Genomic DNA, 13,963 nt, shown 5'->3' with positions numbered 1-13,963 from the left:
AAGTACTTTTACGTAGTGTGAACATAGCCTAAAGGAGCACTTTGTGCTTCATATCATGGCGATAAAATTAAAGTGTGTAGAAACAAGATAAATCAGGTATCGATTTCAAAAGAATACATTTTTTTACATCCCTGCGACATAACTTGTAGGACAGCAACTATTTTCCCTCTTTATTCAGGCTTAAAAAAAACCTGAACATGTATAGGAGGCCTAACTATATCCTGGTCATGTGATGATCACACAAGTTCCTAGGAATAAGCAAGTAGAACGGACAAATATAATTTTTGTTTAAAATAAGTTTATTTTAAAAAAGAGCATATAAAGTTAAATAAGATATTAGCAAATTCATTCTAGCATGTTCCAAATAGCAAGAACTTGTCAAGCATACATTAAAAGTGTTAATAAATATCCACTGTCCCCATGGACAAATCAGGAATGCTAATAAATTCTTAAAAGCATACATACAGGTATAAAGCCTATACTTATGTTGGCCGTCCAATCCCGAAACGAGGTTTGGCCCTGCAAAAAAAATACACGTATATATTAGCTGAATAATCCAGGTATAGGAATCTGATATATACATGGGAATGACTATTTAGCTAAATTTAAACTATGACCATGTACAGTTATGTGACAATGTAAGGACTACAGATGGAGCGTAACTCAAGCATGAAAGAGGTCGATTGTTCAGCATTTGATTACCGGTGGCTGCAGAACTTGGATGCAGCCCTAGGGAGTTTGAGAAACAAGGACACAGCCATAGGCTATATCCACGATTTTCCGGACTCCCTAGGGCCACATCCAACTTCTTCAGCTACCGGTAATCAAATGCTGAACAATTGGAGTTCATTGTAAGTTCATTGTATTATTATTATAATAATTAATAATGGAATGAACATTGTACAAGATATACAGCATGTATACCACATGTACAGCGTATCTGCAGACGTAGATAGCTTGCCATATACAGTACCTGGGGTTCTTCTCTGTGTTACTCTGCCGTGCATTAGATTGAACTGAGGCTTTGATTTGAGCTTCTAGTCTAGAGTAGATTCCACCTGCCTGCTGAAGAAATAGAGACACTCAGCGAAACCCTATGTAAAAGGATTTGTTCAGTATTATATAAAGACTTCGCTTTTCTTCCTGAAACAGTATAAGGGTCCTATTACATGGGCCGATGGTGGTCCGATCAACACTATAAACGAGCACCTACCTGCTGGATCTGCGCTCGTTTACTGGGCCTATTACATGGCCCGATATTTATTTAGCAAGAGCTGCACGGACATCGTTATTGATGTCCATGCAGCTCTTGCCCAAACAGTTTACATTACCTGTCCACACTTCCGGTGTTCTCCTGCGCTCTGCTTCCTCTCCGGTTCCGCAAGCTGTAGCTTCAGAGCGGCGCGTCTGAGCTAACAGCCCACTCAGCCAATCACTGGCCAGGACCACATCCCCCAGGAAGGAAGCAGAGTGCAGGAGAAGATCGAGAACGTGGTCTGGCAACAGTAATAACTATTTGTTGAATCATCAATGGTAGGCGGCTAAAGATTTTAGGTCTGGACCTAGAGAAAAGATCAACCAATTCGTCCGATTCTCGCTCCGTGCATTAGCGCCCTAACACTCAACATATCAATTGGTTTGACAAATGTGTCAGGAAAGCTCCCAATGCATTTCCTGAGAGTAAAGGCAAACACTGTGTGAACTGAGCTTTATCTGGGTCAGAATGAAGGAACACAGATGGATAAGGAAACACTCTAACATTGTGCATGTAGACTAACCATCTTGGTCAGGGTCACTTACTTCCTTCGCATCTTTTGTTTTTATACGGTCCAGGTCTCCAAGTCTTATTTTGATCAAATGACCTGTGATCTCTGTCATTCTTCTCTGATCTGTGGCAAGAGGAACATATATATTCTCTTTTATTGCTCACATTAAAGGAAAACTATAAGCAGGTAAAAAGAAACGGTTTCTGACATTGCGAACCACTCTCTGCCCCACCTCCGATCCTCTGTGTGGTGATGTAACATAACCAGGACAGTAGCACGATTGGCCGCCATAGTCATGTGACATCACTTCTTGGGAGAACCACCAGTGGGGCAAGTGGCAGGTCATCTGGAGTTCTCTATCAGATGATTGTGAGGACATTTGGTCTATTGTTGGGATTGAACAATTGCACTAATAGAATCCCGCACCTTCTTCTCTTTGAGCATCCTGGTTAAACCTCAAGGAACGAGACGCATCCCATTTACTTCTCTGCACGCTCACGCTGTAAAAACAAAAGCAAAATACGTGTAAATTAAACTTTTTATTAGTTTAGGAAATTCACAGACGGAGGTCAGGGAATACTCACGTAAATGGAGAAGAGTCTCGAGATGGCTGTGGAGGAAAACAAAAAGTTACGATGGTTGTATGTATACTAAACGTCGACCCCAAATCTCATCTAACCACACAACACAACAAGACCTTACACAGGCCGCCATGCCTCAGATAAGTCATTTGGCCGGTATTTGTCCCATGTAAAAGTGACAGCGATCAACTGAGAAGCAGGAAAATGGCCTTTCTTTGGCTGGTCGTTTCTTATGTGCACTGGCAAAATTTATCCCTATTGGCAATATATTTAAATGGACGCACAAATGATGGCTGGGTGATTAACTGTGCCTTGTAGTGGTACTGCAAACAAGCGCTGATCCCGCTCGCCTGCAGCTGCGCATGGCCAAAGATCTGTCAAGGTTTTAAACATCATTGTAAACATAGATCTCATTCTGCCCAACTAGTATCACACCCATTTTGGTGGTAATGCCCATTGGTCCCTTTTGACCTTTAATTGTCACTGCATTTCTTCTCTATGCATCTCACTTTCCTAGATCTTGTTTTGACTTCTTTAAAGAGACTTTGTCAGCAGGTTTATGTTGTCCTATCTCAGGGTAGCATAAACTAGTGACAGAGAAGCTAAACAGAATGATGGATCACTTACATTGTTCTGTGCAGCTGATCCAGAGATATCCTCCTGAATAACATGGATAATAAGTAGTCCTCTCCATTATGTGCATGAGCCCAGTAGTCCTGGATATTCATGAGAAGCAGAGAACTCCACCCACCAGCTGCTGATTGGCAGTTTCTATCCATGCCATGTATGGGCAGTCAGCTGTCAATCAGCAGCTGGAGGGCCGGGGGAGGGGTGTGGCAAGAATCCTATTCTCCTGCATATTAGGAGAACGGATGAACAGAATGATGTAAGTAATACACCGATCTGTTCAGCATTTCTGTCACTAGTCTATGCAGCATAAACCTAGTGACAGATTTGCTTCAAGGGATTTTACAAGCTTCTGGGACAACAGTGTAGTTCATTGTACCACCAGCCCTTATAGTAGGGCGGTTGTAAGGATGAGCATCGTTAAAAACTGAAGAAGCTACAGCACTCACATAAACACTGTAGCCCCTTAAAACAGGTGTTCAATAGAGGTCCCGTAAACTGGACCCCCCATCAATTTAATATCAATTGCCTATCGTAAGGATAGTTCTGTAGAGCTGGGCCTTTTCATGTTCCTAATAAATCCATATCACCTACAACAGTAGAAATGGTGCAGAGTACATCCTCACCTTTTCTTGCGGCCTCTCTTTTTTATGAATACTTGGTGAAGAGGTGTGTTTTTTTGGCTGCCTATTGGATTTCTTTGGTTTTTCTTTTCTTCCTGTTAATGAGAGATCAAAAAATCTGAAGAGTTAAATGGGCACAGTTACTAAAAAATTACCGGCCATAGCTTCTGATCACAGTGGGTATCAGCAGTGAGAACAGCTCTGATCCATAACTTTTGACAGGTAGGCTTTATTAAGATCTACAATGGTCTGAAATGGGGTTATAGCCCATCACATAGGAATCTTTGCACATGTAAAAATCTTGTTGTACACGAATAGGCAGGATGTACAGTATATAGCCTCAGAAGGGTAGGAAGGGATTGTCGGGTATATAGTGGTCAGAATATATATATAATATATATATAGTGACAGAGAAGCATACCTGGCTTTTTTGACACTTCTTCTTCATCTCCGACCTCATCTTCTGTCACCTCCGATCCAGTGGTGTAGTCATCGTCCTCTGAGAGCAGAGACTGCTGCTTCTGGAACGGAAAAGTAATGAGTAGATATATAGTAAAGTCTATGACTAGTTATGACGCTACAGAAAGATATTTTACTTAGAAACCCACATAGCCTCCACTACCTGGACCTACTTTTTAACAGTTTGATCCACCATCGAATGGACCTTATTCTTCTCTTTGTGTAGTCAGACTAGCAGCTTTATAGAAGGTTTATAGACTCTCCAACTCTAACTGACTGTCACATCTCTAAACCTAAGGTACCAACATATAGTCTTAGTATTACTGTTACTTACTAACACCTGTTTTTAAGCAGCCCACTACAGCCCAAACTTTCATTAGCTTTAAAGCGACTCTGTAACCACAATCTGTCCCCCCCCCAAAACCACTTGTACCGTCAGATAGTTGCTTTTAATCCAAGATCTGTCCTGGGGTCCGTTCGGCAGGTGATGCAGTTATTGTCCTAAAAAACTAATTTTAAACTTGCAGCCCTGTGTCAAATTGGCGTGGCCTAGAGTATCTGTGCCCTAGGCTTGCACTGCCTCTCCGTCCCTCCCCCACGCCCTCCTCATCATTAGAAATGCTCCAGGGCAGGATTGCTCCTATTCACTACTTGTCTGAACACTGCACAGGTGCCTTAACAATCCAGCACATGTGCAGTGTTCAGACAGGTGATGAATAGGAGAAATCCTGCCTGGGGCATTTCTAATGATGAAGAGGGCGGGGAGGAGGGACGGAGATGCGGTGCAAACCTAGGGCATGGGTATTCTAGGCCACACCAATTTGACACAGGGCTGCAAGATTAAAAGTTGTTTTTTAGGACAATAACTACATCACCCCTGAATGGACCCCAGGACAGATCTTGGAGTAAAAGCAGCTATCTGATGGTACAAGCTGTTTGGAGGGGGTCAGATTGTGGGTACAGAGTCGCTTTAAAACCTCCAATTTTCACATAGGAATGTTCTTCGAAGAATTGCCGGCTGAACTCAAGAATCAATAGTTTGCGATGCTCTCATAAATTTTTATGGAAAGTACATCCAATAATAATAATGTCACTATTCAAGCTGATAAATAAGAGTAAGAAAGAATCAGAAGTGAAATGGCTAGTCCAATTTTAGACAATCTTTACTTATTAGTAATGCCGTTAACAATAAACCGATGACACGGCTGGGATACCCAGTGATCGGCTGCAATCTGTTTGGGAAACTTTTCAGCAAGTGTTCAATTTCCCTGTAGCACCGCCACAGGTCAAACTAAGAATTACACAGTGCCGATTCGATTGAATGATTTGTCTGGGTAATGCAGGACAGGTCCTCCTAGTGACATGTGCTCTTCACTCTAAATGAGAGAGAAGGAGTCTATAAAAGGAATTTTCTAATAGAGTATTTTCTAATTTGGCCAACTCTTTCGACAGAGGTTGGAATGAGTAAAGTGGGTGCTATGCAACCTCCCACAGGAAAGAGCGATAGTTGTCTTTTCTACTTACCAGCTGCAGAGTGAAGTTTTTTAAGGAAAGAAACTAACCCAGCAAAAGGGAAAGAGGAAGAAAGACATGAAAGAAAAGACAAGACAGACAGGTAACAGGCATTAGACTGCGGAGAGGCGAGTATCACTAAATACAGGAGCAGTTTCCCTATAGTTTGTAATGCAAAGTAAATACCGTTGACGCTATTCTGTATCAAATCTGGAATGGAGGTAGTGGTAATGGGAATCCAGACTGTATATATTAATGGGGTGTAAGATATTTAGTGATCAGGAGAACGAGTTGGGAGAAGTACCTAACAGGGTATTTCAAATAGGTTGGACTGTACTAGACAGCCCATGAACTTAAAGGACATCTTATATACCTTAGGCAATAACAATGACTATTCCCCAAACAGCATCTACCACTTTAGCCCCTACCTACTGGAATGATATTGCCACATTTTGCCCCAATAACAAGGCCGTCATATGGAAAGGGTGCTATTGATCATAGGGTAACACAAGGGCACATACAAAGGTCATTATGGTTTGAGATAACAAGTAATGCTGAGCATAGAAGACAGAATTAGGAGTCACATCCAGTTCTCTTTCTTGTCCAGTCTTTTTTTATAGCATACTATTTCTTGTATTAGTAAGTTAAAGTGGCACTATTGTATTTTTTTTTTTGCAGAAATCAATAGTACAGGCAATTTTAATTAACTTTGTAATTGGGTTTATTAGGCAAATATGCCATTATCTGCATTCAAAAAGACTTTCCCCAGGTCCCCCCACTTCCTCCTTTCCATTCACTGCAAATTATCAGGAAGTTATCTCTTTTTGCATCAGACACAACCCCGTCTGTTCTATAGAGAGGGGAGGGGGAGGAGGAAGGAGGGAGATTAGTCGCCAGCAGAGAGCAGAGAACAAAGGATTACACAGTGGACCTGTGTGAAAGCCGCTATTCAGAGGTCAGAGAAGTCAGTGCTGACTTAAGAGGAGATAGCCCAGGGATGTAGCTGTAAATTAACTGTTTGTTGTCCTGTTTTGGTGCCTCATCTCCCTCCACCCCTCCCCTCTCCATAGAGAACAATAAAGACAGGGGGGAGAGCTTTATACTGCTTTTTCATGATAAAAATGCATTTTTCGGCTAATAAACCCAATTACAAAGTTTCTTAAAATCGCCTGTACTATTGATTTCTGCAAAAAAAATGAAACAACAGGTACACTTAAGTTTTTCTTCCTTATATGATGACATTAGTAGTTTTACATCCATGCAATATGTGTATAAGAACATCAGAGACTCACAGCACTTATCTCCGCTGCTTTCTGTCCACACGCAGCGCTCGGCTCTATCTGGACATCACACTCAAGACTTTTATCCTGACTTAAGCTAATCCCAGAGTCCCTGTGTAGAAGCACAAAACCATAGTATCACACACTGTAAAGAAAGATAGCTTTAGGATAACTAATGTTCCAGACAGAAATATTTACCCATTAGATTCTTTAGAAAAAGGAACAACTATAATGTCCCTTCTCTGTAAGAGGTCACTTAGTAAGTTCATAGAACTATTTGGTGCGTCTCCTCTTCCCGGTAAACCGATAATATGGTCTCGGACTTTGCAGCCCTGGTAAACAAGAAAAAAAAAAAAGTTTCAATAAGGTTTGTTAACAGATCTTGTTACCATGTTAAAGGTTTTAGTCAGGTCTCTACTGGTTCTACTGGTGACCCTAGTGTGGCTAAGGTGAATCTGTACCATTTGATTGCTAAGAGTAAAGCCCCTATTACATGGGCTGATCAGGAGTAGTGAGTGGATGCCGACCTGTCAGATCAGCGGGTAAGAGACAGGAGGGCTGCAGCGAGCTGCGGGAGGGGTTCCCTGGCCGATTTTCAGATCGCCTGGGCAGCCTATAGGAGATAGCGGCGGTCTGCACAGGGCTGGAAGTGATGTCAGCTGTCCCTCTGCCCTATATAGACTGGTCCAGTAAAGATGAATGCTGATTGGCCAGCAGCTGTGCCACGCCCCTGAGTAAATTAACTGAGTGCAGGGGCCCGCCCACTTGCTCAGAGTGAGACTCAGAAGCATGAGCAGCACAATGGGCCACTAAATGGACTGCTCGGGCTGTGAAATGAAAATTAAATTAAAATCAAAACCGACGGTGTACATAAGACAAGCATTAACTATATATTTGCTGGTTTTTTTATTTTACTTATTATGTCATATGATAAGCCCACTTTAAGATACATCGTACACCTAGCTGAGGGGGAAAAACACATATGTTAAATTTGAATTCCTCAAGTTTTTTTTCTCTCGAAAGATTTGAAAATTGTTTCCAAGTGATATGCTCCTCTGTCTTTGGTAGTCTGAATATTTTGAGCTGTGTGCATTTACTGAATTATGTATCTGTATGCATGCATGGTAAGCACACACTGCAGTTACCAGTATAACACCTCTAACCTTTGGAAGCTGTGCAGGGTCAAATCTGAGGACTTTCTGGTTACAGCAAGGATAGAATCCAGTGCCTGGAGAATCTACAGAATACACAGCTGGCTCCGGATGATACTGACAATGGCTCAACTCATTGAACAGGAAGGTCTGAAAAGAGACACACAAAAAACTTTAGAAATGTTGAGAAATACCAAAATAAAAAACAAAAAAAAAAAACAACAACACTTGGATAGCTGATAACACAGGAATTCTATACATTATAATACCCCATACATTTACAGTGCTATTTTCTACAGAAAATATTAGATATTATGTTGTGCAGAGAATGTCTAGAATGAGATATTTAAAGGGGTTATCAAGCAAAAATCTTTTTCTTTTAAATAAACTGGTTCCAGAAAGTTATATAGATTTGTAATTTACTTCTATTTAAAAATCTCAAGTCTTCCCGTACAGATCAGCTGCTGTATGTCCTGCAGGAAATGTTGTTTTATTTTCAGTTGGACACAGTGCTCTCTGCTGCCACCTCAGAGCAGTAGCAAATCCCCATAGAAAACCTCTCTTGCTCTGGACAGTTCCTATCTAGGACACAGGCGGCAGCAGAGAGCACTGTATCAGACTGAAAAGAATACACCACTTCCTGCAGGACATACAGCAGCTGACAAGTATTGGAAACCTTGAGATTTTTAAATAGAAGTAAATTACAAATCTATATAACTTTCTGAAACCAGTTGATTAGAAAGAAAAAGATAAAATTTAAAGAGGCAGTCTTCTTCATAGTATGACAAATACATTGTATGATAAATAGACTGGTTCTGTTTTAAAGAGGGCCCATCTCCATGCACCTCTTACTGGAGTTATGAGTCTGTGGCCCCCAGTGATTCATTTTTCACCATAAACATTATCAAGTATATCCATAAACAGCAAATTGCTCAATGGATGTGGATATGGGGGCATCCCGAAGTCCAGCTGTATGCAAACCGTATAGTCAACTCTGAGGTGTACTACCACTCACCTGCTTACACCTGGAGCAGTGAAGCCAATTTATAGTACCCCACAACCGCCAATACACATCTCGCCAAGACTTCAGCTCCTCAAACAAACTTGTCAGGTATTCATGAACATCCCACGTTTTGTCCCTTTAAACCAAATAAAGCATTTCAGAGACGGTGACCTAAACTTTGTCATGTTCTGCTATATATCAACTATGTACCCTGTGTGAGTGATCATCAACCATTTCGGTAAATGGATTTATCTACATACAGTTTATCAACAATCATCAGGAAGGAAAGCATTGTTCTTTGTAAGACTTAAAATATAAGCAGAAAAAACAACATCTAACCTGGTCCTGGTGGCAGAACATTGAGGGCTGAAGCACTGTGCTTCTTTGAGGTACTCCATACATTACTGTGAGCATCACCACTTACTCACTATATTCGTCAGGCTAGGTGGTAAATGTTACCATAACTGAACAATGATGGATAAAGTACTGTATACTTCGCCACTCAAGGTACAGGAGTCCGGGGACAAACAGGAGCCCCTGTACCGGAAAGTTCTAAAATTATGTTTTTATTATAAGCTCAAAAGACAGAGGTTTTGCTGAGCAGCAGCATGCAAGCCTCCTCCCTCCACTACCTCCCTGCCCTGGATAATTAATTAATGTACAAGGTTTGGCTTTCAGCACTGTGCATCAATCATACAGAGACTGTAAGGGTGGAGGAGGGAGGAGACATGCATGCTTCTGCTCAGCACAACATGTATTACTCCTAAGATAATAAATTGATAATGATTAGATAATCATATAATATATTTTGTAAGCTATTTTATAAGCTATTTACCAATATCTAAAGCCTTAAAGAAGCAGTTCACAAAAAATCATTATTGGCCCCCCCGGTAGGCGCTGGCACGTATACTCACCGCAGATAATCGGTGTCCTGTATTGTGGCTTTGTTCCAGTCCCGCGGTGCCGTTCAAATCCGGCACGCGCTTACTTCAGCCTCTGCAGTGACTCCTCTTCTCTGTCCTGTAATTGAATGCCGGAAGTCACACGGTTCCATAGAGAATGCATTGAAGTGTGTGACTTCCGGCGTATAATCACAGGAGACAAAAGAGGAGTCACAGCAGAGGCGGACGTGAGCATGCGCTGGATTTGAACGGCGCCACAGGACCGGAACGAAGCTGTGCCGCAGGACACCAATCAGCTGCGGTGAGTATATGTGCCAGCGCCTACCTGGGGGGGTGGCCAATAATAATTTTTTGTGAACTGCTTCTTTAAAGTCATGGTGCTTGTTCAAGTAAAAAGTGATCTTTTATCATCTTCAGATTGTGCTAAGTGGGCGTTGGTCCATTAGCCCCGCCCCTCCATGACATCATAGCCACATAGGCCCCACCCCCTCTCCGACTATTGGAACAGGCTGGCCTAAAGGTCTAGGCCCCACCCCCTCTAGGTCGGCCCATACCATCGAGGGGTGTGGCCTTTGTGCGATACTGTCACAAAGGGGTGGGACCAACGGTGGTGCTCCTGTGAAGCCCCGCCCACTTAGCACAATCTGCAGTTGATGAAAGATGACTTTTTACTTGAACAAGCACCATGACGTATGATATAAAATAAGGTATGAAAACTGCTAAATTTACCAATTACACCTGTGTAGAGAAGTCAGAATGCAAAAAGGGGGTGACAGTGTCACTTTAAATGACAGTTGCACTTTAAGCATATATCCTTCGAGAATGCAAAATCACATTGTGATCTTGACATAAGCAAAAAAAAATGACCTCTAAAATAAAAGTCAGAATAATTCTGCAATGAAAATAAGATTCCTTGTTTGCCCGAATTCACGGCTCATTACATGTGCAGCAGAACTGCCAAGACCACAATGAGGTCTGTATAAGGGCTTTTCTACACTAGTGCAGCCTCATTTTGTTTTAGAATAGAAAGAATGAAATGAATATACCTTATGTGAAAGTAAACAATATTTCCATACTGGTCGATGTTGATCTTCCCAGGTAGACAGGCAATCTTCTGCTCAACGTCCTTTGTCAGCAGCTTCTTGCACAAACAGCATCTACAGGGATATTTACAATGAGTCTACACACCAGCTTACCCACAGTTACCAGTGCATGCAGGTAGCTACCTGTACAGGGTCCCAGCATTGGCCGGAGAATCGGGATTTTCATACTCCTGGTCAAACAGTCTTTCAATTTTCTTGCTGAATATTTTGCTGAAAAATAAAGTCATATTGTAAGCTCAGTATATTTTACACATTTTTAGGATATATTTTATTATTATATTATACATATTTTTATGTAGAATATATTATATATATATATATATATATATATAACATATATAAATAATTTTACAAATGATTTTAGCATATATAGGTTTTATCATTTAATACAGTATTTCTGGGGGAAGCCTGTGAGTCCTGCTTCTCTTGCTCCAACAGAGTGACTGAGATCCCCCAGATCCTTACACCGCTCAGGGGCGTCAAAAAATATCAAGTAACGAGAGCATTATAAAGTCCCTGTTTGCTGCTTAAAGGGCTTGTCCAGAAGTAGAAAAACATGGCTGCTTTCTTTCAGAAACAGCACCACTCCTGTCCTCACTTTGGGTGTGGGTTGTTAAAGGAGTTCTACTGAAGTAAATGGAGCCGAATTGTAATACCACACACGACCTGAGGACAGGGGAGGAGCTCTTTTTGCAATAAAGTAGCTGTGCCTTTTCTAATCCTGGATAACCCCTTTCAACTGTTAGTGTTGTTTCTCCATTTTTATAGCAATTGTTGGGGGTTCATCATCCAGACACCAACAGATCAAAACTTTTAACATGTCTCTATCAAATGTCTAAAGTTTTTTTGTTTTTTTTGTTTGAAACCATAGAATACTAATATATTCCACACCTTAACCCCTTCCCTCATGAGGGCGTAACTGTACGTCACGCAACCCCGCTCTGAACCACCGCAATCCCAAGTGCTATATGCAGCCCGGGACTGTGACAATTAGCGGGCACGGTCTGATCGCTGTGCCGCTAATTAGCCTTTTAAATGCAGCTGTCAAAGTTAACAGCTGCATTTAAAATGCTGCTTTTTCCCTTCCCCCCCCCAGACGTGATCGCGTAGGAGCAATCCCTGCACCTGACCTGGGCCGGGGTCTGCGCCGTAATGGCATTGATCCCGACTCGGCATTCGAGCCGAAAGCAATAAAATGCCTATCTCATGGATCTATGCAGTATATTTATACTGCATAGATCTCAATGAGAGATTAGTGTAGTGATACTAGAAGTCCCCCAGGGGGACTTCTAGTATGTGTGGTAAAAAAAAAAAAAAAATGTAATAAAAAAAATCCCCTCTCCTAATAAAAGTTTTAATCACCCCCCTTTTCCCATGTTATAAATAAAAATAAATGAATAAAAAAACATGTTTGGTATCGCCGCATGCGTAACCGCCCGAACTATTAATTTATTTAATTCCTGATCTCTCACGGAAAATGGCGTAAGCACAAAAAAATTCCAAAGTGCAAAATTGCGCATTTTTGGTCGCATCAAATCCAGAACAATTGTAATAAAAAGCGATCAAAAAGTCGCATATGCGCAATTAAGGTACCGATAGAAAGTACAGATCATGGCGCAAAAGATGGAGCAAAAAACAAAAACACATCCCCATAGACTAAAGGATAAAAGCGCTATAAGCATGGGAATAAAGCGATTTTAAGGAACATTTATTTTTTAAAAGAGGTTTTAATTTTTTAAAAGATATGAAATAAAATAAGTTACACAAGTTACATATTGTTGTAATCGTAACAACTTGGGGAACATATATAACAAGTCAGTTTTACCCCAGGGCAAACAGCATAAACACAAAACCTCCCCAAATGAAAAAAAATTTTATTTATTTTTTTTTTTCAATTTCACCAAACATTTAATTTTTTTTCTGGTTTTGCAGTGTACTTTATGCAAAAATTAAGCCTGCCCTTGCAAAGTACAATTAGTGGCGCAAAAAATAAGGGCTCATGTCGGTCTGTAGGTGAAAAAATGCACGCACTATGGCCTTTTAAACACGAGGAGGAAACAACGAAAGCGCAAAAACGAAAATTAGCCCGGTCCTGAAGGGGTTAACAGGTGCCATTGTGTTTTTATAGCTAATCAATAATACTGAATATACAGTATGTTTTCTTTACCTCTTAAACTTGTCTTTCTTGTCTTTGATGTCATCTGCTTCATTGTGTGAGAAGAGATCTGTAATCCTGGTGAGGAGGTTGGCATTGATGCAGTTCATGTTGCATGGGGTAGCTACAATAGCGCTCATGTTTTTGTGACAGTAGTTAATGCATTCTTCTACCTATACAATAAAAAAAAGAGAAAGCCTTATGCTGGGTTTACACGGAACGATTATCGTGCGAATTGGCACGATAACGATCGAATTCGAACGATAATCGTACGTGTAAACGCAGCGAACGATCGAGCGACGACCGAGAAATCGTTCATTTTGATTATTGAACATGCTCTCAAATCGTCGTTGGTCGTTCGCAAAAAATTCGCAGATCGTTCCGTGTAAACAGTCGTTCACCGATTTAACCTATGTGCGAGATATGGTGATATAAAAGGAAACACATTTAGACAGGTTAACATCAGTGATGAGCGAAATTGATGCTGCGTTTACACGGAACGATTATCGTTCGAATTTTCTCAATAACGATCGCATTTGAGCGATAATCGTTCCGTGTAAACACAGCAAACGATCAAGCGACGAGCGAAAAATTGTTCATTTTGATCTTTCAACATGTTCTCAAATCGTCGTTGGTTAAAAATTCGCAGATCGCTTCGTGTAAACAGTCTTTCAAAGATTCACCATATGTAAAAGATGGGCTTAAGCGATCTTAAAAACGATCACAATAACAATTTATTTATCTTAATGCTGATCGTTATAAAAACCAAATCGTTGCTTCAAAATCGTTAAACGTGCATTG

General features: G+C 41.0%; 1 protein-coding gene across 4 annotated transcripts in view; it reads right to left on the bottom strand.

Annotated features, from left to right (window-relative positions):
* Positions 1 to 318: 318 nt before the first annotated feature.
* Positions 319 to 13,963, bottom strand: part of SANBR (SANT and BTB domain regulator of CSR) — a 37,288-nt gene continuing 23,643 nt past the window's right edge. For 3 of the 4 annotated variants that reach the window (XM_069954170.1, XM_069954169.1, XM_069954172.1), the window contains 14 exons: positions 13,175 to 13,335; positions 11,131 to 11,217; positions 10,951 to 11,061; positions 9,015 to 9,138; positions 8,012 to 8,149; positions 7,047 to 7,180; positions 6,861 to 6,960; positions 4,019 to 4,118; positions 3,601 to 3,692; positions 2,351 to 2,376; positions 2,193 to 2,266; positions 1,801 to 1,889; positions 974 to 1,065; positions 319 to 519 (listed from right to left, as the gene is read on the bottom strand). In XM_069954170.1, coding sequence (XP_069810271.1) covers positions 483 to 519; positions 974 to 1,065; positions 1,801 to 1,889; positions 2,193 to 2,266; positions 2,351 to 2,376; positions 3,601 to 3,692; positions 4,019 to 4,118; positions 6,861 to 6,960; positions 7,047 to 7,180; positions 8,012 to 8,149; positions 9,015 to 9,138; positions 10,951 to 11,061; positions 11,131 to 11,217; positions 13,175 to 13,335 — 1,365 coding nt within the window. In that variant the 3' untranslated portion in view covers positions 319 to 482. The remainder of the gene's footprint in view (positions 520 to 973; positions 1,066 to 1,800; positions 1,890 to 2,192; positions 2,267 to 2,350; positions 2,377 to 3,600; positions 3,693 to 4,018; positions 4,119 to 6,860; positions 6,961 to 7,046; positions 7,181 to 8,011; positions 8,150 to 9,014; positions 9,139 to 10,950; positions 11,062 to 11,130; positions 11,218 to 13,174; positions 13,336 to 13,963) is intronic. The other variant, XM_069954171.1, reaches the window with a different exon arrangement.

The sequence above is a fragment of the Dendropsophus ebraccatus genome, chromosome 15 (assembly GCF_027789765.1).
Source record: "Dendropsophus ebraccatus isolate aDenEbr1 chromosome 15, aDenEbr1.pat, whole genome shotgun sequence".
In the NCBI taxonomy this organism is placed as follows: domain Eukaryota; kingdom Metazoa; phylum Chordata; class Amphibia; order Anura; family Hylidae; genus Dendropsophus; species Dendropsophus ebraccatus.
The sequence above is the reverse complement of the archived record's forward strand: the minus strand, read 5'-3'. Positions and strand labels throughout refer to the sequence as shown.